The sequence below is a fragment of the Gopherus evgoodei genome, chromosome 1 (genome assembly GCF_007399415.2).
Source record: "Gopherus evgoodei ecotype Sinaloan lineage chromosome 1, rGopEvg1_v1.p, whole genome shotgun sequence".
NCBI classification, from domain to species: Eukaryota; Metazoa; Chordata; order Testudines; family Testudinidae; genus Gopherus; species Gopherus evgoodei.
Window position 1 is genome coordinate 235,353,602 of NC_044322.1, and position 23,236 is coordinate 235,376,837.

The window sequence follows — 23,236 nt, forward strand, 5'->3', positions numbered from 1 at the left end:
GTGGATTGTGCAGGTCAAACAGAAATTAGTTACGCCATTTCAGATCTAATCATCTCAACCAGAAACAAGGATAGGAACAGAATACACATGTTCTTCAAGCTCAAAAAGTGGAATGCCTGATGCCACTGGGCTCATTATAACTTGTCTGGACACTTTCAAATAAAAGGTCAAGTAGGTTTGGATCTTCTGGAATGAATTTTGGTTCTAGATACAACTGAATAGACTGAAATGCTGTTCAATATCCATGTCAAATGACAAACCATTAAGATTAGAGGCTGGGATTTTCAAAGTGGCCTAAGGAAGTTTGAAAATCCCAATCAGTATTTCTAATATATGATCACATCTTCAGAGGCTGTAAGTCAGCATAGCTCCACTGAAGTCAATAGACCTATGCTGATTTACAGCCCATCATTTAAAAAAAAATCTCCTTTGAAATTTTTGTTAATGAGTTAGAAAAATAAATGTTATGAACAAATAAAGACAGCCCAGGCAAAGAGTAACAGCAGCAGATGTAAAATTCTCTACTTCTTACAGACAAGAATGTCTATTTCCCTACATGCCCACCCAGCAAACAAAGGAGTGTAAGCTGTCCCATTATTCTCTTGTGTGGGCTACCCATATCGCCTGCCAGAGCACCGGAATAAGCACAAGTGACCTGGGTCTGCTACACACCCTCTCAGGCAGGTAAGTAGAGATGGACACTGGGCACAGGTGGTACAGAGGAGAACGTTATCTGCATCTCTTAAGGTGCGGGTACAGATTATTTCATCCCTGCTCTACCAGGAAAGGGAAACTGGTCTGCTCCTGCAGTACAATATTGTGTTCCTTAATACACAAATTAGAAGTAAGTAGCAGTTTTAGCTCAAAGTGGTTGGTCTAAGGTTTTGTCTGCTTTTAAAAGAGAGCTATTTTTTCTCAGCCCAGCAGACAAATAGCAAGAGGTAAAAAGCTCTTTTTGCCATGACTAAATTGTAGCCTATATTTGAAATAAAATGTTTCACAACTTAACTGACATTTCTGAGACTACTACTGAGGGTAGCTATCTTATTGGAGAAAGTGACAATAAGGGAGGGCTAAATTCTGCCTTTAGCCATGTGTGACTAACTCTCAATGAGCTCACTGGGAGCTCTACAAAAATACATATAAGATCTGCAAAATATGCACTTCCATAAAACTCAGAGGGCATGTACAAAATTTAATATGTAAGACATTAAACTCCACAACTTTTAGAGATGACCCAACATCCACACAGCCAACAAACTCTGCCTCACCTCTCCCTCCCAGTTCCTTGGCAAATATGAAAAGAAATTTGGTGAGATTATGAGCCTCAAAGAGGACTTCCAGAATAAGGGCCAATCAAGTACTTGCCTAAAGGTTCTTGGCAGTAGCACTTTACCCTTCTATAGGGAGGTGTCAACAATCTTCACCAAAACAGACCCACTATCTTCCCAGCTGTGTTCATTAGAGACCATAAGCCAACTCACATGTTGAGTGAAGCTCCCCAAGGCTTTCCAAATTTGCTCATGCAAGTAGTACTGAAGGACAGAATATGGCCCAGTGTAAAAATTTGGTCTTATAAGGGGCTGAAGCTTTTCCTGCAAAGCCCTGAGCACCCTCAACTGCCCCTGAAGTTAAAAGGAGTTGACGTGCCTGTGACAGTTGGTACCTCAACACAGCATCCTAGAATCCCTGCATTCACCACTTGTGGTGTTTAGATATTGCTTGTGATTATTAGAACTGGGAGCACTGGCTGTTGGGAGTCTGAAAGGACAGGAAACAGGAAGGAGTTGAGGAGGCAGAGTGAGAGTTACAGAGGGTGCAGCAGCAGCTTGGTAAAGAGGTACCTTGCCTGGTTGATACAACACCACTGTCATATGATTCTGATATGTTTTGTACAATGCATGCCTTGCGTGATATCACTGAAAAAGGCTTGATCTGCTGAACCTTAATATCCTCTTGGATTGTGTGTACTACCATTATATATGAAGTATTGCTATAAGTGTTACTGAAATACATTGTGAGGTTGGGAAACACCCACAGCCAGCCTCTCAGTTGCAACAAAGGAAGACTCAGACAGCATTAATGACCCATCAAGTAGAATCAACGATCCCTTCTCAGAGAAGGGCACGTACACCATGGAGGCAGACTAACCCATGTCACAGCAAGGATCTTTCTAGCAGCGGGAAGAAAGTATAAAAGAGTGGCAGTGACATTATCACTTGGCCTCTCTTCCCTGCCATCTCAACACCTGGAAGAACATCTGGAAGACAGAGACTTTGAACTGGAGAAGATTGGTCCCAGGCTGGAAAGGGAATCCAGCCTTTGTATTGAGAAATGGTAAGCTGCTTGTACCATCTATTAAAGTGAGAGACTGTTTGATACAAATCCTGCTTAATCTGTTTAAGTTCGAATTTAGACTGAGAATTTATTTTTATTTTTTAGGTAACACTGATTTCCATGCCTGCTACTTATAATCACTTAAAATCTTTCTGGTGTTAATAAATCTGTTTCATATTTTATCTAAAACAGTGTGTCTTTGGTTGAAGTGCGCAGGGAATCTCAACTCAAATTACAAAGGCTGGCATATGTCTATTCCACACTGAGGGAGGGGCGAACTAACTACTGAACTTATACTTGTCAGACTTCTGATGAGTGCAAGATGGCACAGCATGCAAGACTGGGGAGCTGGGGTGGGGGGATTGGCTGAAGCCTCTCAATTGATGGTTCATGAATGGCTGGGAGATCTTTCATGTAACTGAACTGGGCGTGTCCCTGCTTGTGGATGGCTCTGTAAGTGCAGTGCCTGTCAGAAGCTTGGAGCTTGACATTAGCATCACAGTGTGAGAGACAGCCCAGGCTGGTGGCTTTGGATGGTTCAGCAGTCCTACAGTCCAGGTTGTGCCCAAGGGACCCCGTCACAATGCCTTAAAAAAAGTCTTACATTTATTGGTCCCTAAGAGACTACAAATGAGTTCTCATCTTACTCGGACATCAGCTTAATAAATCCAAAAGAATCTCGTATTTTGCAAGATTTTCTTTCCAATAATCAAACTAGCAGGAAGGGAGGGTAGAAACAGCCATTTCAAAAAGGATCCCCATGCCATTTGTATTTGCGAATTGCTGGGCTAAGCAAAATGGTTTGAGTAAACATTGCATTTAAGTCTTGCCTAGTTTTTCATGCTTACTGAAATGATCACACGCACAAAAAAAGTCACTACCTAGGAACAGTCAGTTAACTCACCTCTGCAGCGGTCATGAAGGTAAGGATCCTCTTGGTCTACTTCCTCGTCGGAAATTTTAACTAATAAGAAGGTTAAATAAACATTAGAAGGGAAAGCAGTTTTCTGCTCACAGTAAAATGCTATCTACCTGGGAAAAGATTAGAAGTAAGTATTTGTGAATACTTATACCACAGGATAATACTGAAGAATTATTTATTCATTTTATAAACACAGAATAGCTTTTATTTGACATTTGATTCAAACACATGTGCACACAGAGTACACTTGCCAAATGAATGATAGATCATAAAATATAATTGCTGATTACATATGAACCAAGATTTTCAAATATGAGTTCCTAACATTAGGCTTCTACGTAAAAGTTGACCTGATTTTCATCAAATGTGCTGAGCACCCTCAACTTCCATTGACTTTGTTTGCAGCTGAGAATGCTTAGCAGTTATGATGGAAGTTGGCTAATCTTATTTATTCACTTAGATTTTATTCTAAAAAGCAACTTCACATTGAAAGGTGCCCAGCCAACCCTCTGGCTGCTCTCAGCATGCATTTTAAAACAGCACAAGAAGAGTTGCAACATAAATCATCCAAAAATACAAGCACATCTCCTACCCTGCATCCTACTATGACTTGAAGTTGTGCTCTGCTGTCTCAGCTTAATTTTAATGCTGGTATAATATACCTTGGTCTTTTTTAGGAACATCGCTAATTGACCCTTCGGTGCCTTCCTGACCCTTGACACAGCAAGCTCTGAACACTTGCCCACACTGGTATCCTATCAGTTGGCTCTGCTCACAGCTCTGTCCTTGAACTTGGGCTGTCTTTCCCAGCAAGCAACAGTAACAGCATTTCTGTCAAAACAAACACACACAAAAAACAGATAGTAAGAGAAATCCTAGCCCTAAAGAAATCAATGAGTTTTGCCACTGACTTAAATGGGGCCAGAATTTCACACAGTGTGTTTATAGAAAATGGTCAGCCAAAGTTTTCAGGTGTCAGTGTTCAAAAGCCCCGCTGTACTTACTTAGTTAGATCTCAGAACATTTGTATGGGTCTGGATCAGGCCCTCAAAGAGAAGATGTAACCCAAACCCAGGCCCTGGAATCAATCCCCACTGTCCTTGATGGCGTGGAATTGGAAGGCAAGAATGGTTCATGTACAATGGTTGTGGTGGGTTCTCCTCCCTCAAATGAGCAGCTCCAGATCTCCAGTTCTGAACACCAACAAACTGTGGGACTCCTCAAAACCCTGAATGACTTGAGCTCCACTTCTAATTTAAAACAGATTTTATTTGTCACAGTGAGGATGAGCGGCATTGCTCAGTTTATAAATAAACTGCACACCAGCCTGCCCTCCCAACCTCCCCCCAAATCCTCACTTAAAAAAGAAGCACCTGGTCTTAAAATTAACAGACCATAAAGACATGAAAGAAGACACAATTCTGTATAGACCAATCATGATTTAAAAGGTTCTAAAAAGAAAAAAAATCCCTGTATTGGAGCCTAACATTTTTAACTTTAATATTAATTATTTGTATTATGGTATCACCAAGATGCCTCAGCTGAGATTGGGGCCCCATTAGGATAGGCACTATACAAGTACATGCTTCCTATCCCAAAGCGTTTACAGTTTAAACAAACAAGAGACAAAGAGTGAGGGGGAAACAGAGGCACAGAGAGGTAAAGCGATGCAGCGGGTCAGTGGCAGAACCTAGAACAGGGGTAGGCAACCTATGGCACGTGTGCCGAAGGCGGCACACAAGCTGATTTTCAGTGACACTCACACTGCCTGGGTCCTGGCCACCGGTCCGGGGGACTCTGCATTTTAATTTAATTTTAAATAAAGCTTCTTAAACATTTTTAAAACCTTATTTCCTTTACATACAACAATAGTTTAGTTATATATTATAGACTTATAGAAAGAGGCCTTCTAAAAACGTTAAAATGTATTACTGGCACGCAAAACCTTAAATTAGAGTAAATACATGAAGACTCGGCACAACACTTCTGAAAGGTTGCCGATCCCTGACTTAGAACAAAGTCTCCTAAGTCTCATCCAGTGTCCTAAATGCTGGTCCACACGTCTCTATAGTAATTATTTAAGAATGTCACCTCTTAAGAACCCAATACTGAAATGAGATCTGTTAGTGCCCAGTCCTTCTAGGCATGAGGATCTGCATTGGAAGAACAGGGGCTTCAGAATCCACTGCAGGACAGAACAAAGGCTGGTTTTGAATAAACGGCTGTGTTGATTCTGAGTTGAAAAAAACATTGCCAAATTGCTCCCTTTTCTCCCCTGCTGCTAGAAAGCTAGGGTGAAATTTGGTTCACTGCAACCTGCATCTGCCAACTACTGCTGTCAAGTAAAAGGCAGATTAACATTTTTTTTTTTAGAAATTACTTTTATAATTGTTTTTCAGCTCAAAAGGAAACAGCTTGCAGCATTAAAAAAATTAAAAACACAGCTGGAACATAAAATAACTACTAAATCCCTTGTGTAGTTTCAAGAATCCATTTCCAACAAAACAACTAAGAACAGAACATTTCTCCCATCACCTGTGAGATATGTGCCTGCTTGCCTTCTCTACTTACCCATATAAATAATTGTACATATGTTTTCGCTTCTGTTCTGTAATGAAGAATTCCTTTAAAGCCTGGAGCAGCACAAGGATAAAATAAAGAGATCAACTTTTCCTTTTCTCCCTCACACTCTTTACCTTTAGAAAAGCAAGCTACTCATAAGCATCCTAACTTGTGTCTCATCTTTTTATGGCAAGTGCCCTGGCCTCATTCTCAACACATCTCACATATTTCCATCTTTTTTTCTGGATAACTTTAGACATAAGGAGTTATTAAAGTTTCTGATGAGTCTCAGCATTTGTTACAGATTCAATCCATTTAATACCTTGTATCATAGATGCCAACTCCATGGATGCTCCAATACCAGAGCACGCACGGAAAAAAAAAATAGTGGATGCCCAGCACCCACCGGCAGGCTCCTCCCCCTACCATTTCCTGCCCACGGAAGATCAGCTGTTCAGTGGCAGGCAGGAGGCATTGGGGAGGAGGGGAGGAAGGAGTGGGAGCAGGAAGAGGTGGAGCAAGGGTGGGGCTGGGTGATGCATCAGTGGGACATGGTGGCAAGTTCCCCAGATGCTGGGGACTGGAAGGGGCAGGATAGGGGCAGGAATGGAAGGGGTGGGACCAGCCCCTTCCAGCTGCTGAAAGGCTGCTCTGCAGCGTGGTGGGCTGGCAGCAGGGGGCAGGTTGGCAGGGGGGAAACATGTGACCTTCCCTTTAGATTATCATCCCCCTAGTATGGGGAGGCTCCAGTTGTCTATGGTGGGGTGCCCTCAGGGGAGGGGACAGAACAGAGTAGGAAGAGGTGGAGGAAGGGCCTTGGGGGAAGGAGTGGAGTGGGAGTGGGGCCAGGGACAAAGAAGGGGTGGAGAACCCCCCAGGAAATCAGAAAGTCGGCACCTGTGCCTTGTATTTCCCTGAAGTATTTACTTTTGAAGGCATTTAGACCTCTGTCTATATATTTGGTGGATTTCCAGCCTTCACATCCACATGTTACAGTGCAAATTATATTTAAGTTGAAGATTCCTAGTTTAGTCTTTAAAATGTAGATTTTTTTGACCAAATTTCTTGTTTAAGTTGGTGATTGCAGCTGCCACCATGCCAAGTCACTACATTATTTCCTTATGGATATTCTTATTGACTTTCACATCACTGCCACGTTATGTGAATTGGCTCACTGCTTGCATTCCTTTGCATTCAGAAGTAATTTTTGTGTTGGGAATTGCTGGAGTTCTCATTAGATTTGTTTCATAATTGATTAATCCCACCTTTCTTGCAATGCTGGACAATCTTTCAGATTTTGTTTGCGCTGTCCCTTAGAAGAGCAATATTATTAGCAAAATCTAAATCGTCTAGTATACTGTTGCTGAACTACATGATGCCTGTGTTATATCCATCTACACTTTTTCTCATAATGAAGTCAATGGCAATCCAAACAGGAGAGGGAAGAGAATGCATCCTTGTTTGACGCCAGTGTTTATGTTAAACACAGACATGAGCAAATGGTTTAACTGTGCATTCTTCAAATCTATGAATTGCTTTTGTCCCATTTGATGCACACTTCAAAGAGTATCCTTAGGATGAAAATCTGGTTGACTCCTGATCTTTCAAATCAAAATCTAGATTGCCTTCCATTAGTTTTGCCTGATCTGCTTCCTTTATTCTGCTTAAGATGATACTGCAGAAGACTATCACTGAAAGACGGGTAACATTACCAGTTATTGCAGTTGCTTCAAATCAATCATAGAAATCTCAGACTGAAAGGCCTCAATTTAGTCCATCCCTGCATGATGAAGCACGATTAGGTTCAGCTTGACCATCTAGGTCACCTTTCTTTGGAATTTTGACTTTAATGCCATTTTCCCAGTGTTCCAGAGGCTATTCCTGGTCCCATGCTTTGCTGAAAAGTTTGGTGATTTTATTAATAGTCTCATCGCAAGCGTTCAAAATTTACCCCATGACTTTGTCTTCACTTGCAAGGTTTCCTATGTTTCAACTTTTTAATGCATCTTTCACTTTGGTTTTAATGTTAGATGTTACAATGTTTATTTCTGGGTGTTTAAAGTCTTTGTCAAAAAGTCAATAGTTTCTTGCGGCACTGTTCTGTTTAGCACTCCTTAAAAGTATTCTGCCTATCACTTTCTTTCTGTTACTGAGGTCTTTCCTTGTTTACCTTAACAGGCCCCCAATTGGTCTAAACTTGCTAGTTAGAACCTTGCTGAATTGATAGAAGTGTTTTACTATTATCTCTTATCAACCACTTCAATTTCTTTGGTGATGTTATCCATGTATTTCCTCTTGCCCCTTCTTGCGCTGCATTTTACAGCATTATCCTTTGTTTTATACAGAGTTTTTGCTGCTTCTTTTTCAGGAAGAATTGGTGATAGCTTTGGCTTGTTTCATTCTCTTAGAAGAGCAATTTACACATAAGTATTTTATGTATATAATTTGATCATATTACAGTAGAATCCCTATTTTACTAACTAATTTTGGATTAAGGAGTTCATAAAATTGAACATCTCAATATTCCATTATGAGGTGCTGTTCATAAGTTAAAGTACGGTGCACTGCTTCACTTTCTTCTTGTCCTTCAAACCATTGCAAACCAATTTCAAATGCACTCAAGGCATCAGAATGTGAAGTTATGACAATTTGTTCTTCATCAATATCATTTTTGTAGTGTGATTCCCTTCCACCCCTCCATATCATATATTTCATGTATATAACCGCTAGTCGTTCCTAAAATTAGTATTCATAAAAAACAAGGTTCTCATGTATTTTGTTTGACCCGCAGGAGACGACTGTACTATGGAGAACTGAAAAAGTCATTAAAAATTGAAAGGAAGACATTTCCAGCAGCTGCTACAACAGGATCTCTAGCTGAGACTGGAAGATAGCTTGCCATTCAGGTTTTAAGTTACTTCAGGATCACTGTTCATTCTACGGGAAAAATGCTTTAAGATTTAAATGTTGAGACCTTAATTTCAGATATGAACATATTTCCAAACAAAGATGGTTGGCTGGGAATAACTTCATTATTATTCATTATTCATTATCATTATTCATTATTATTCAGAATGACTCTTTAGCCATATTGCCACTACCATCATGACACCAGCGCACTAACAGAATTATCCAACATAAAGAACAGAAGTATCCAAGATTAACAATAAATGCAGTACTTCTAGGTCAAATATCATTGTGTCAATTCTTGCTTATTGTGTTTGGTTGGTTTACAATTTTTTTAAATTAACTTAGTGCTGATGGAAGATGCTGGATTGAGGCTGAGATCTTCCACTCAATTAAAGAAGAAGTATAGGTGAAAATAAAAGATGGTCTTGTAGTTACAGCACAAGACTGGGAGCCTGGAGACCTGGTTCTGCTCCTGGCTCTGCCACATACCTCACTTATGACTTTGAGCTAGTCATTTATCCTCTCCATGTCTCAGTCCATCCATCTATCCATAAAATGGAGATAACTCAGACAGGCTAGTGAGGCTAATTTAATTAGTGTTCATAAATCACGCCAGGGTCCTCAAATTCATGGCACTAAATAAGTATCATCATCATCATCATCAATAAGTGCCAGTGCAAACTTTCCCATACTCTTTTGTCCAAGCGCTTCCAACCTACTTTGAAGTAAACTTGAATATCTATTAGTTTGAAAGTGTAGTTCAGACTCCCTGTCAGTTCAGTTCTTGACCTCTTTGAAGGCACTGCCTACAAGGGTCCCAACTGTGCCAGAGATTTGTTGTAATGTGGACAATTCCTAGGAACTGGGTTGAGACTACCTCTTCATTTAATGTAGAGTGCCAAAAAACTATCCAATTGTAATACTCCCCGTCATTGCCTCCAGGTCACTGTTAAGCTTGTGATCCAGCTACCAACCTGGATCATATATGTGCACCTATGACCTAGAGGTTAAAGGATCTATTATTTCACCTGTAGTCTCATGAACAATCAAGTTGTCACACACCTTAATTTCTCATGGAAAGGAGTAAATATAGGAAGACACACATGAATACCATATACTTGCTTCAAAAATAGAGACGTATGCAGTAACAGCCTGGTAGTCAGAGGTAATGAGCATCCGAAGCCTCCCACTGACTTCAGTGGGAAGTCACATATGCTCGGCACCTTTGAAAATCAGGTCATACACATACCTATGTTTTCAATTCAGCCCATAGCTACAAGTTTGTAGCTTTAAAATATTTCTTAGTATGACTAGGAATCACCTGATAGTGCTTAGTCATTAAAACTCCGGAATGAACATTATAATTCCTCCATGTTATTTATATCATTAGTTAAATATAAAGAGTTGAACAGCAAACGCTGCATTAACTATGCTTTTGTAGGTTCCTCCACAAGAGGTCTCATCTGCTGGAGTACACACTTCTGTCAGCAGTCGAAAAATAGATTGGACAAAATAAGAATCCAGTGGAAATTTTCACAACTTCTGAAGATGTGAACAGTGATACAAATTATGTCCAGCAGTTCAGAATAAAAACATATATTCAATAATATAGACAAATAAAAGCTTCTTTAGAATATGGAAGAATAAGGGCTAAATATTGCTCTTTGGGAAGAGAGAAAGTGCTATGATTTGGGCAGATCTCTGAGCATTTTAAGGACTCTCAAAATTTCTACCAGGTTCTGCCCTTTAATTTGTGGATCTAACTTGCTGATCTGTACTTCTGAGTCTCCTATGCCAGCCAATGATCAATCAACACGTTTGGAGTTAGAATTATCTTTGGAGACTGATTTTTCTGCTTGGCTTTAAATAGACTTTTATTTTTGTACCCATCATTTTCTGAGTAACAAAGTGTGCTTAACTGTGCTCACAATTATCAACAACTGCAATCCATGGAGGCAAAAACACAGACCAGTGTTTTCAAAATATGCCTCTTCATCTTCTTTCTAGTTGCATGTTCTGGACTCAAATTAAAGAATAGTCACCTTGGTGATTCTCTTACTGGAAAGATCATAAATTTAGCCAACTAATTAGATTCCTAATTAAGCCTGACTATTTTCTTGGAGAAAAAATAAAAAGACATTCAGTACAAAAGGTTTCACATGCTAAAGTCAAGTTTAAACAGGACCAAGCTCAGGAGCACTGAGATAGAAGCTCAGTAAGATGCATAATACTAACATTCCTTTGTCATAATACCATAGTACACATCAGGCATATTGTCTGGCTCAACATTCTCTGACTCAAAATGTTTTCAATATAAGAAAGTTAAGAACAGTTTAGGTACATAAGATTGTGAACCTCTCACATGCAGCCGTAATGTATTATGCATTGATCTCAATGGGACAGTTTGCAGAGTGAGGTACTACTAAACACACATGGGGTGGCAGAATCAGGCCTGTAATAATTAGTATCATTCTCTCATGCTGATAAACTCACACATGTGAAATATTGATTTGGTGGTGAGGAACTGTTACTTTAATTGTGTCTTTTTTCACTTGCTTGCAGTGTTGTAGCTGCATTGGTCCCAAGATATTAGAAAGAAAAGCTGGGTTAGATAATATAGAAGTATTACACCTCTACCTCAATGTAACACTGTCCTTGGGAGATAAAAAATCAGGAGGTAGGAGGGCTCAGCAGAGGGTAGTAGGCACTTATGCTGCTGTCATCAGGGGTGAGGGTGGAGGGTGTCACTGCACCCGCATGCCATACATGCGCTCACGTCCAGGCCCAGTCCCAGTCCCAGGCCCAGTCCAGGAGGTTTATTCTTTTAGAACAAGATTTAAACAGACAAACAAACAAACAGAACACAGTCTTAAATCAATACTTGGGCCCCAGGTTTAAGGGCCACCCCTCCCAGGGTCTCTGATTCTTCAGCTCCTGGCAACTTCCAAGCCTCTGCTAGCTCTGCTCCCACCTTGAAGCAGCAGCCACAGGCTTCCCTGAGTCTCTGGGCCCCCTTGCTCCGGGGACTCAGTTAGGTCCACTTCATGTGGCCTTTGCTGCCCAGGGCTCAGGCCTTCCTCCTCCCTAGCTGCCTACTAGCTGCCCTTTATAGGCCCAGGACTAACCCAGCCCTCTTAAATTAGCTGGATTGGGCTCACTAGCTTTTAGTCCAGGGGAGATGGGTTCAGTCTATCCACAGGGACCAGCTACCCTGTGACAGCTGCCTAATGAATTTTTAAACTATACTTAAATGTATGTACATATGCTTTGCTACCACAGACTTGGAAGACAAAACAATCTGTAGATCCGCCCTTATTTGCAGAAGCCATCAGCAGCGCCATAAACACTTCAGTGTAACAAAATACTGACAACCCATGAGGTGCTGTTACCGCCTGCAGTAAGACTTGCATCCCTCTGGCCCGATTCCACCTCCCTCAGCCCCTAGATCTCACTTGTTCCCACAGCCAAAGAGAAAACAACAGGGGGGCGGGCAGCTCAGAGGGGCAGCAGAGGCCATAGGGTTGAGGGCATGAGAAAAAGTGGTGACTGGACCCAGGGCAAGTCCATGCTGTGAAGCAAGCCAGAGCAGGCAGATAGGGTCACCTCCCATTGCTGAAAACCCTCTGTAGAAAACACTTGTAGTAATTATAGGAGAGGGTTCATTTTGAAGAAAGAAGTGAACTAGATTGTAAACAGGGTAGTGGCAACTGGTCAATCCAAGGTGTCCAAGATGAGCATTTTCATCCTGGGAACAGAATGATGACGACACTTACTTGTCCTCAAAATCCTGGAAATGCTTCAGTTTAAGAATAAATCAAACTCATGTTAGCTATAATAAACAACAACAGTTTATAGTAGTTCTAAAGTCTCACCTTAGTGAATTTGGCTTCATAAGTGGAAATATCATCATGTGAATTACATTCTTCATGTTCATTGGCAATGTTAATGCCAATGGAACAGTAGTGTTCCTCCAGCTTATTACTACAGCACTGCTCCTGGACTATGCTGTCAATTGAAATGAAGTGTGACCAAAAGGAAAAAGAAAAAAAAACATGCTTAGAACAAAAGTATATAAATCAGTAACTGCTGCTAATAATGTACCAATTAGTATTTGTACTGAGTTTCAGTGGGAAAATGTTTACTTGGAACAAACATCTTAGTTTTTTTTAAAAGACTCTTTAGGTACAATCAGAACCAGAACAAATGTCTATCAGATACTGACTAAGTGTGTCCCTCAGTGGACTATCACATAATGGTGGCCTGCAAAGCTTTTTAAGTTTGTTCACTTTTTCAGCTCTCAGATTCATGGTCCATAAATGCTTTATTTACATGTGTCACAACCCTGTTTATATAATTTTGTAAATCAAAATAGTTCCTTCAACTCCGTCCCATGGATAAAACTGAATAAGGACAAACTTCTTCCTCTCCTGACATCACCGATATTTGCATGCCAAGCACAACCCAAACAACTCCCTCCCCTTTACACATTGCTACATCATTTTAGAGAATGCTGTTCCCTTGTTTAAGTTAAAGGAGTTACATTGCTGCATCCTAGTATAGAGTGGGGAAGAGGGGAAATTTCACAGACTAGGAACAGATCAGCTGACATCAATTAATTAATATATTCATGAGGAGATTGTGATGTTACTATCTCACAGAAGACAAAGTTACATAAGATGCTGAAGACAAAAGAGAGCATCCAAAGGGCAAAGGGCAAATTTAGACTGTAAAACTTTTCTTTATTTATATGTAATAGGGGAACTTAAAAACTCATTCTCTTACATAGGTGCCAACAACGGAAACAAATTAATGGGTGGCAGCCAGCTTCCCCCTCCCACCCTCCACAAGCACCTCCTGTCCACTGGCGGCCCTGCTGATCAACTCCTTCCCTTCCCTCCTAGCACCTCCCGCCCATGGCAATCAGCTATTCTACACCATGCAGGAGGTGCTGGGGTGGGGGGTGAGAGAGGAGCAGGGACAGGACACGCTCAGGGGAGGGGGCAGAACTGGACGGGAAGAGAGGGTGGAGGGGTAGCGGGGGCAGGAAGAGGCAGGGCCTAGGGTGGAGCGAGAGATTGAGCACCCCCACAGGCCAGAGAAAGCCAGCACCTGTGTACTGTTACATACATATAAGGGAGTATAAGAAAAAAAAAGTCAGAAAAGCACTGCAGGTCACCTTTAAAAGATATTTATTTATAAATATATATTTTGCATCCATCAACAAGTCACCTGAGTCCCTTACATCTACTAATCTTAGACTATAAACAGATTTACCCTCATTGTTAACAGTAAAAAGCACTATTTTTTAAAAATAACTTATTACTAGAATAGGCAGTAAAATGTTTGCAGGCATAATCTAGAAGCATCTACAATTCTGAAAAGGAATTCAGCAACAACATCCCTCAAAGAAACTTTAAAAAAATAAAAAATAAAAACAAAACAAAAAACACCTGTGTCTACACTGTTTGAAATTGTGATGACGGGGCTAGTTCATCCATCATATTTTCTGAAGAAGGGTGTTAGCTCCTTGGACAAATAGCATATGTGTGATCATCTCAATTTAGTACAGCTCTGGGCATACTGATGATACTCAAAGCTGCTGGGCTAAATTCATAAAGAATACATTTTATTTGTTTATTTTGCTATATAAAAGATCTCATCTTGCAATGCTCACTTAGACAAAACACCCACCAGATTTCAAAGTATTAGTATACTAATTGGCCAATGTAAATTAATCAGTATTAGTTATTCCCCTGTTTAAAATATTTCTCTCATCCATTCATCAAGATGTAACAGTCAGCCAATCAGTGACCAGAAACAATACCATGCCACTTAGGTGACTATTGGGCTCACTCACCAGTCCAGGAAAGCGTAAGTACCATACCCAAATTAGTTTCAGGCCCTTGTCTCAGGGCCCAGTTTATTGGCTACAGTCTCCAGATGCTTTTTCTCTTGCTCTTTTTTTTTAATCTCCTGCTGAGCTGTGTGACAGGCCCTTATCTCTTTTCTGGCCATTTCATCCTGCCACAGCGACCAACCACAAAAAAAGGCCTCATTCAAAGCCCACTGTAGCCAATGGAGTCTTTTCATTGATTTCAATGGGCTTTTGATCAAGCCCAGTAGGAATAGTGAACAGTGAAATTCAATCATTCAGAGTCTGAAAATTGTTTGTCCAAACTATTTGGTGAGTATTTAAGAATGACAGCTGCAGAGAAGGATAATCAGGATCAGTTCAAAAACAAATCATTATAAAGAAGTGGCTAAATTCATAACTGGAGCTAGGAGGAGACTGGTAATTCCTTTTCATGGAGCATTTGACTTTGTTCCAACATGAGACAAACTCTCAAATTTCAAAATTATCTGGGAAAGGAGACTATCATTTTCTGCCAAACTCTACTGGGAGGCCCAGCTCTGAGGCAGTCTACTTGGCAGCCTGTCCCACAGCCCGTGACCCTGAAAGCTCAGGGAGCCTGGGTTCTGGGAAGCCAAGTACTTGGAAGTTAGAAGCCAGGGCCTCCAGGGCTTCCAAACTCCTGGCTGTCTATCAACCTGCCAGGTGGGTGAATTTCTAGTGGAATTTTGTCTAAATTGAATAATCTTCACAAAGTATTTCACAAACTGGCAAATTCTGACAAAAAAATGTCAATTTTTTCCCCCAAACAGTACTATTCATAACAAGCAGTTCAACTAACTTTAAATGTAACTAGTAGTTAAAATTCAACAGAATGGAAATAGTTGAATAAAAATACTATTTGTTAATTATGAGGCAAATTCTAATCCCAAAGCCCAACCAAAGCAGCTGGGCTCAGTGCTATACAGAAGACAAGCACCTCCCCCAGGCTGTAAAATAGCTATACATCTCCTCTACAAAGGCAAGGTCAGAATGAGCCCTTATGCAACGGTGGATGAAGACAACTGGAAAGTATCCATGGTGCTGATCCTCTGACTTCAATTTAGTCTGCCTATGCATCATCTTCTCCCACTTTCTGTGCACTACTACTGAGAGAGAGAGAGAGAAAGAGAGAGAGAGAGATCACCTATAGGAGATCTTCACACTATATAGGAAAGTCAACATATCTTTAGACTTTTGGGACTGAGACTGTCTCTTCCTATATCTATACAATACTCAGCCCCTATGAGCAAAACCTGCAAATACTCCATATTCAGCACTCTTATCGATGCAGTAGCATATGGATGGTTTACAAGAGCAAGCCTGAAAAATTAAGATAAATAGTTTTCTGTTATTCTTCAGATTAATTGAGCACACTACTTCAATCAGCTACCAAAATAGTCACCTCTTCAACTTAATCAGAAATGTTCTATTTTTCAGTAACCACACTGTAATGTAGTAAGAGGAGGCCTTAAGATATAAACCTTGGTATCAAGGCCCGGTATGAGGCCTAAGGCCCGAACTAAAGTAATGGTCAAGACTTTGTTAACATAAAGCAAAGTGAAGCTGTGAGCCAGAGGCAGGCCCTGCTCACAGAAGCTGGCAAGGAAAGGGCTGATACTGCAAGAAGATATGTACCTAAAAGGTACTGAACACTAGATATCAGAACATTCACATACTTGTACATTCCACACAGATAACAAGGAACAGACTGACCCATCCCAATGACAGGGGCAAAAGGATAATATGATGGATAGAGTTGGTTTGTTCAAACAACATGTACAAGATGAGAGGCGGCACCTTACTACGTAGAGGGGTTGTACCTTGCTACGTAGATGGGTTGCACCTCAACACGTCAGGAGTGATGTGTAACTTGTTTGTACCTGTGTATAAGAACGCATCCTTGGGGCGGTGTCTTTGTCCGGCCGAGGGGGCAGTGGAAAGTCCCGCCACTGACTGAGCCGAGTCCATTGCCAAGAGGCGCTTTCTCGTAGTATGCCTTTTACTAGTGTAACAATCTAGGGGAACTGCAATTGTGTCCATACGGCAATAAATCTGGCCGATGTGCCTTTGCATCTTATTAGACTCTGTGGCCATTGGGGGTTCTCTTTGGGTCTGCTGTGTCAGCTACCAGTGCAGAGCTGGGGCAGCACGCAGAGGGAACACACACACGCAGCCGAGTGATACCAACATTGGAGAGAGCAGAGCACCACACCGGTAGCATCTGACAAGATGTACAAGAACCTTGTTAAGTTCAATTTATAGCTTTGTTGTATAGGCTGAAATTTTACTAGGATCCCAAACTTTAAATGTGGAAATTCTAAGAGTACATAACTACAGAATAGACTTTCACTGAGGGTATATCAGAGTCACATAGTTGTTCTGATCTCTGATTTATGGTGGATTTTATCACATTTCATCAGTGTAGCACCAACTAAACAAATTTATGTTTTAGACTTTTTTAAAAAACTCTATTTTTGAGACAGATATTTCTGAAAAATGAAATAAACTTTTTAATAACTCATTAATCAGAATATAATCAATTAAAGGGTAACATGTTTAAACCTGAAATCTCTCTTTATCCTTATGCTCACAGACAAATTTTTCTGAAAATGTGAAGTAATTTGGGGAGTAGATTTAGATTAATTTCAGCAATATTTGGAACAGCATATAACACCCAACTCATGAAAGCCCAAACAACCAGAAAATCTTAAATTAGAGAAGATCAAAGCACCTTAATTTTATTTTATCCTTTACCGGACATTAGCTTAATAGATCTGTGAAGAACCAGAGTCATATGGTTTTACTTTATGTTAAAATTTAACCTGCTTACTGATTTTCATAGATCAACATTATAGTAAAAAACTTGCAGGTTCGTTTACTAAACAGCTATACCCCCAGAATCCTTTCATCTTCTTTATTATCCTCCCCAGAGAGTGCACTCTTAAATCAGCATGGATTTTCTAATTACCGCTGGTGAGCTCTTATTTTCTTTCATTTCTTTCCATAAAATCATTAACATTTAACTCTGGTCATAAGACAATTTCTTCATTTGGTGCCAGTCCAGTTTAACCCAGGAAAAAAAAAGCCCTCATTAGCTTACTCCCCTCTCCCTTGACTTATTAATGTGCCTTGAAACCACTTTTGTGCTATTCATGTGAAGAATTGGAGGTTTTATCTTTGAGTCAATCATTAAGACTAGAAAGATACTGATTCCACTCAAAGTAGTGCTTTGCAAAGACATGGTATGTTCTCAAATTAAACAGACTTTTGAAACAAAAACATTGGTCTGGCTTTAGTCCTTCTGTCATCCCTCTTATCAGTTCAAAGATTATTATGTAACATCCATGATTATAGAAAGACTGGCATATATGTTGAATAAAAATTATTACAGGTCTTGCTCTGTACATTCATCATGTGAAATGTCTCAGCAATGTAAGGAGATGGAATGGCCTCACTCTGGCACAAAGGGGGTTAACTCATCATGTTGGGGCTCAGCTAACCCTGCCCCTTCCCCCTTGTAGGAAGTGTGGTGGCCGGGCAGGAAGTGTAAGAGGAGAGCCCTGCAGCTCAGTTGGAGACAGACCAAGAAAGGATCCAGATGTCCTTCCCAGGGAGCCAAACTGCCAAGAGAGCCCATGACTGGCTCCCTTAAGCTAGCCTGGAGAGAAGGCCAGCCACTGCCCCAGGAGATGTAGAGACCCAAAGAGGAAATGGAGAGTGAGCCGACAACAATGACAGGAAGTAGCCAAGGGAACTGAGATATTGACTCAGCTGTGTGGCTAAGAGGCAAAGCAAAGACCCCACACTTCCCCACCAACCTTGTTACGGGATCACCCGTCACTTTTAGGGCCCTGAGCTGGGACATGATTGCGCAGGGTGGGCTTGGGCCCCCCTACCCTGCACTCATGGCTGGATGAGCCACGGACTGTTGCGTGTTCAACCCTAACCGTGAAGGTCTGACCCATTAAGCACTTATTTGCTTAGCCCTCAGGCAGGAGGCCTAAGCCACAGATGGCTGTCAGCTTTTAGTCTAAAGCCAAAAGGCCTAATCCACTGACTGTCTGCTCGGCACCCCACCCCACCCCTAATGAAGGAGATCTGAGCTACCACTTGCTTAGTGATTCGGCTGCAAGCCAGGACACCTGATAGTCCAACTCACTGTGAGCACCGATTCCACGCTGCCACCAAAAGGGTGCCCCAGAGAGATACATGCTTGTTGAACACCTGTCAAAAAAAATATTACAGATGGACCCAAACCTAAATTCTAGATCCAAACAGCATCAAACTTCATGAATTTTGATCCAGACCTGAACTTTGTGGCTTGGGATCATCTGCTTATTAAGACAGATATTTTATGAGTGTAAAAAGGGAAACTATGATTATACCATTTATTATAGAGAGAAAATCTTGATGGCCTGATGGAATATAAATGTTTTATCAGCCTAAGTTTGGGATGGGCACATTACTCACAAGATAGGAAGCCATGAGTGAATTACACCTGTCACCCCAAATGAGTACTGATAAAACTTTTACAGCATGGCACACTATCATGCATTCTGAATATACCACATGTTAATGAAAAACTAGCCAAGGAATTTTTTAAGAGTTCTAAATATTTCTTTGAGACTTCTTTTTTTAAAATTCTTTAGACTCCAAAGCCACAAGCCTGAGTGGCCCCGAGTTCCATGAGCAGAGCACAGAGGAAAAGTTAAAACATGAAACATCTCCAAAAATGACCCCAAACTTTCTAAACATAAAAGTGTCATGACTTTAAAGTATGACGTGTCAGACCCTTCCAATACTAGAATGATATAAAATTATAAAGTTATACATAAAATAGTTAGGAAGCTGGTGTGCTGTGACCACTACCAAGCACGCTGACTTCTTTGTGTTTCATTGTTCCGTTGTGTTCTTCAGTTTGTATCTACCTGTTGTCTCTTGTCTTATATTATAAGCTCTTTGGGGCAGGGACTGTCTTTTTGTTCTGTGTTTGTGCAGCACCTAGCACAATAGGGTCTTGGTCTGTGAATGGCATTCCTGGGAGCTGTCATAATACAAATAAATAATAATATTAGTTCCCAATTCTAGCTCCAAGGGGGCATTATATTCTGTTATCTAAAGTAAGGAGAGGGGTTTTTTAAATACACAAACTATTATTGGTCCAGAACTGAATCTCACCTCTAATGCCCTTTGGGCAGGAAGGAGGAGACATTTTTTAAGCAGGCCAATTTTCAAAAATAAATGGCACCTGTGTGAAGCTCATGCGGGTTTGGAATGTTAGAAAATGTCCTGGGGAAAAGGATCAGTGGGCAGAGGGAAGGTGGTCAAAAAGCCAGCTCACTCAAATTCTAAGTCAATTATCTGTTTGTACTGTCGGCACATACAGAAATTTTGTCCAAAACGTTTTCCCCCCCTCCACCAAACAAATGCAGATTTGGAGTGACCAAATCAAGTTGCAAATTCATGTCAAATTTGCCAAATTGTTTCAGTAAATTAAAAACAAAACTTTATAAAAATTCCAAAAATATTAAAATATTAGATCATTTTGATATTGTCTACCGGAAACATTTTGAGTTTTTAATTCAACACACATTTTTTGTTCTGAAAATTCATTTAAATTTAAATTTTAAAATATTAGACATTTGTTAGAAAGCTCAAAAACTAAACAAAATGTATTGTTTCAGGTAAAACAAAATGTTTTGGTCTAAGCTAAACAATTTTTTGTTTTGTTTTTGGAATGACCTGATAACCAAAAAAAAGTTATTTGCACAGCTCTAGTCACAGGGGACATATGCAAAAATCTTGTTGCTTTGGGAAGTATTATGACACAGTGAAATGTAGTAGTTTATGGGGGAAATGGTGGCCTTTCTGGTGGCATCAGGCTATGCACGGGACCGGTGCAAGCATTTAGGTGACCTAGGCGGTCACCTAGGGCATTAGGATTTGGGGGGCACCATTTTCTTCAGCAGCGACCATGGCGGCTGGATCTTGGCCAGATTTTGGCCCCAATTACATCTGTGTAACACCACTGTTTAGAATTGGGTTGCACAGATGTAATGAAGAACAGACTTTGGCCCTTGACATTTTGCTTATAAAGCGACATCAGAAAACAATCCAGCTGAGGGTCTTGCTGCTGTATTAATGATGGAGTGGTAACTGGAATAAAAGGTTTTAATAAATAAATAATTGCCAAAACAATATACAGGTAAGGATGCCGTTTTTACATGGTGACTTTTCATACGACTGCACTTCTAAAGTTAGTGTGTTATTTATTGAGATTGCAATATATGGTGTCTGTTTATCATAATACAGTATTTTAGACTCAGACTCTTTCTTTATATACACAAGACAGATATATTTATAAAGTACACTTTTAAACTTTCCTATGAAGTTTTAAGGGTCTCTATCTAAAATTACAATATTCAAAAGGATAAATTACTATTCAAGAGAATCTCAGCTCACATTAATCAAATGATCCTTAAATCAGAAATACCCTCGCTTCCAAGTTGTTCAGTAAACTTGGTTTCCTGTTTTTCCTGTCTTTGTTTTGTCTATAATTCTTTTCACTCTTCAAGTATTTCCTAAATTGGAATTTAAGTCCTATCTGTCAATTCTTGTGCGCAAGAGACTGCTTTCTATGCCAATATAAATGCAAAAAGTCAGAAACAACAGACAGACATGACTGCAAAAGACATTCTTTCCATAACAAAGATCAATCCAACACTTCTACAATTACATAAGGTTAAAGCACTAAGCAATTCATTTGAAACGAGAGAAGAGGACAGGGTGATGTGCTTTAAATGGAGAAATATAAAATCTTCTTAGAAGCTGCCTTTCAAACTACCAACCCTATTATTGTCAGATTCACAATTTAAGTATTACAAATTGGTTTAATGGCAAAACTAACATAAAATATTGGTGCTAAAGAAAATATAACGACTCTAATATCTACAAGGTTCAGTATAAACACCACATATGTTAAATGTTGATAGTATTTTTAAAGTTCAGTGCTTCATTCTTTGGATCACATAATAGGAAATAGTGCTCTCTTAATATCAATAGAATTGGCAGATCTGTTCATCCTTACGCTCAACGGCTATTTTTATACATACAAAACCATAGCCAAAACAAGTCAGACCTTCTTAATCCCAGAAATTTTAGCTTTTCTTATACTATTATTAGTACCCTCTTACTTATGCATATAACCAAATATAGAACTAAATAGGAAATATAGAAGTTTCCTTGCTCTGACTACACTGGAGAAATTGGGTAAAAGATACTAATTTTTTATATTGGCTACTGTCCCTGGCTGACTGGTATCCAAGAATTTCTATTGGCATTGGGCCAGATCCTCAGCTGGCATAAATCAATATAGCTACATTGAAGCCAATGAAGCAACACCAGTTTACATCAGCTGTGGCTCTGACACATATATGTTTCATTATTTAAAAGATATTAACAAAAATCTTACTCAAAAAATTGCCATGAAACTAAAAGCTTGATGCTCAGCTCAAGATGGACTGCTGCATACTAGGAGCTTTAAGTTTTCTTCTTCAATAATGCCTTTATACGGAAAATAAGACTAACTGTGGGCTGCATAGAAGAACTCCGTGGGCCAAAACCGGCCACTTTGCCCTTACCTGCGGTAAGGCTTTGCTTCACAAATAACTCCTACCTGAAGAGAACTATGCTACTTAACATGAATAATGGCAACAGGAACTGGCTCAAAGAGTTTAATGAGGTTGTGCTTGACACATCAAGAACAGACCGTGCAGGTGCTGAATGCCCATCTCTTACTTTCTCTGTGGTCGGGAGTGCAGGTGCTGAATGCTCATCTCTTACTTTCTCTGTGGTCGGGACATGGTGCACGCTGTCTACTTACATTTGCTATCCTTTTTGTAAAAGTGAACACATTCATATAGGATCCTCCAGCTAATTGTATTAGGACTGCAATGGCCATATTTGCTGTGAGAAAGTGAGCAGTGAGTTTAAATAGTATCAGCAAACCAGAGTGCAGGAATTTGCATATTGTAGTTACAGAAGACTACCATAATGTGATTAACTGCACATATCCATGTTCTCTGATTAGCTGAGTCCATTCCATTTTAGCAAAGTGTTAAAATATACTTCTTGTATAACAATACAGCCACAAAATTTTCTCCATAATAAAAGATACAATTCCAGAACAAGCTGTACATCAGGAATTCTACAAACTTCAAAGTCTCCTGTTGACATACAGATTTCAGTCTACCTAGATATTTGCCCCTCTCTCTCCATCACCAGTCTTTGTGCACCTCACAAACTCTAATAGATGATGTACCTCTAGGCGCAGAGATAAATAACTAGCAAAAATCTGGTACAGCCAGGAACTGAATCCAAGTTCTTCCGAGTCCTAATTCAGTGTTTTAACAACAAGAGCTCTTTCCTAGTTTGCCTTTAATCTCACTATGACACCAGCTAGAACTGGTTGATTTTTACCCAAAAATGTTTTCCACAGGAAAATGAAGTTTCAATGAAATCAACATTTTCCCTATTTTTGGCTTTCTGACAGGAAAATTCAAAACAATTTTTTTGAATTTCAATTTTAAATGTGATTTTCCCCTCAGTTTTTG

At 40.0% G+C, this 23,236-nt stretch overlaps 1 protein-coding gene across 2 annotated transcripts in view; it reads right to left on the bottom strand.

Moving 5' to 3' along the window:
• FBLN1 (fibulin 1) overlaps positions 1-23,236 on the bottom strand; it is a 114,747-nt gene that overhangs the window by 78,704 nt on the left and 12,807 nt on the right. For both annotated transcript variants that reach the window (XM_030539612.1, XM_030539620.1), the window contains exons 3-5: positions 12,604-12,736; positions 3,922-4,090; positions 3,242-3,301 (exon numbers count right to left, since the gene is read on the bottom strand). In XM_030539612.1, the coding sequence (XP_030395472.1) occupies positions 3,242-3,301; positions 3,922-4,090; positions 12,604-12,736 (362 nt within the window). The remainder of the gene's footprint in view (positions 1-3,241; positions 3,302-3,921; positions 4,091-12,603; positions 12,737-23,236) is intronic.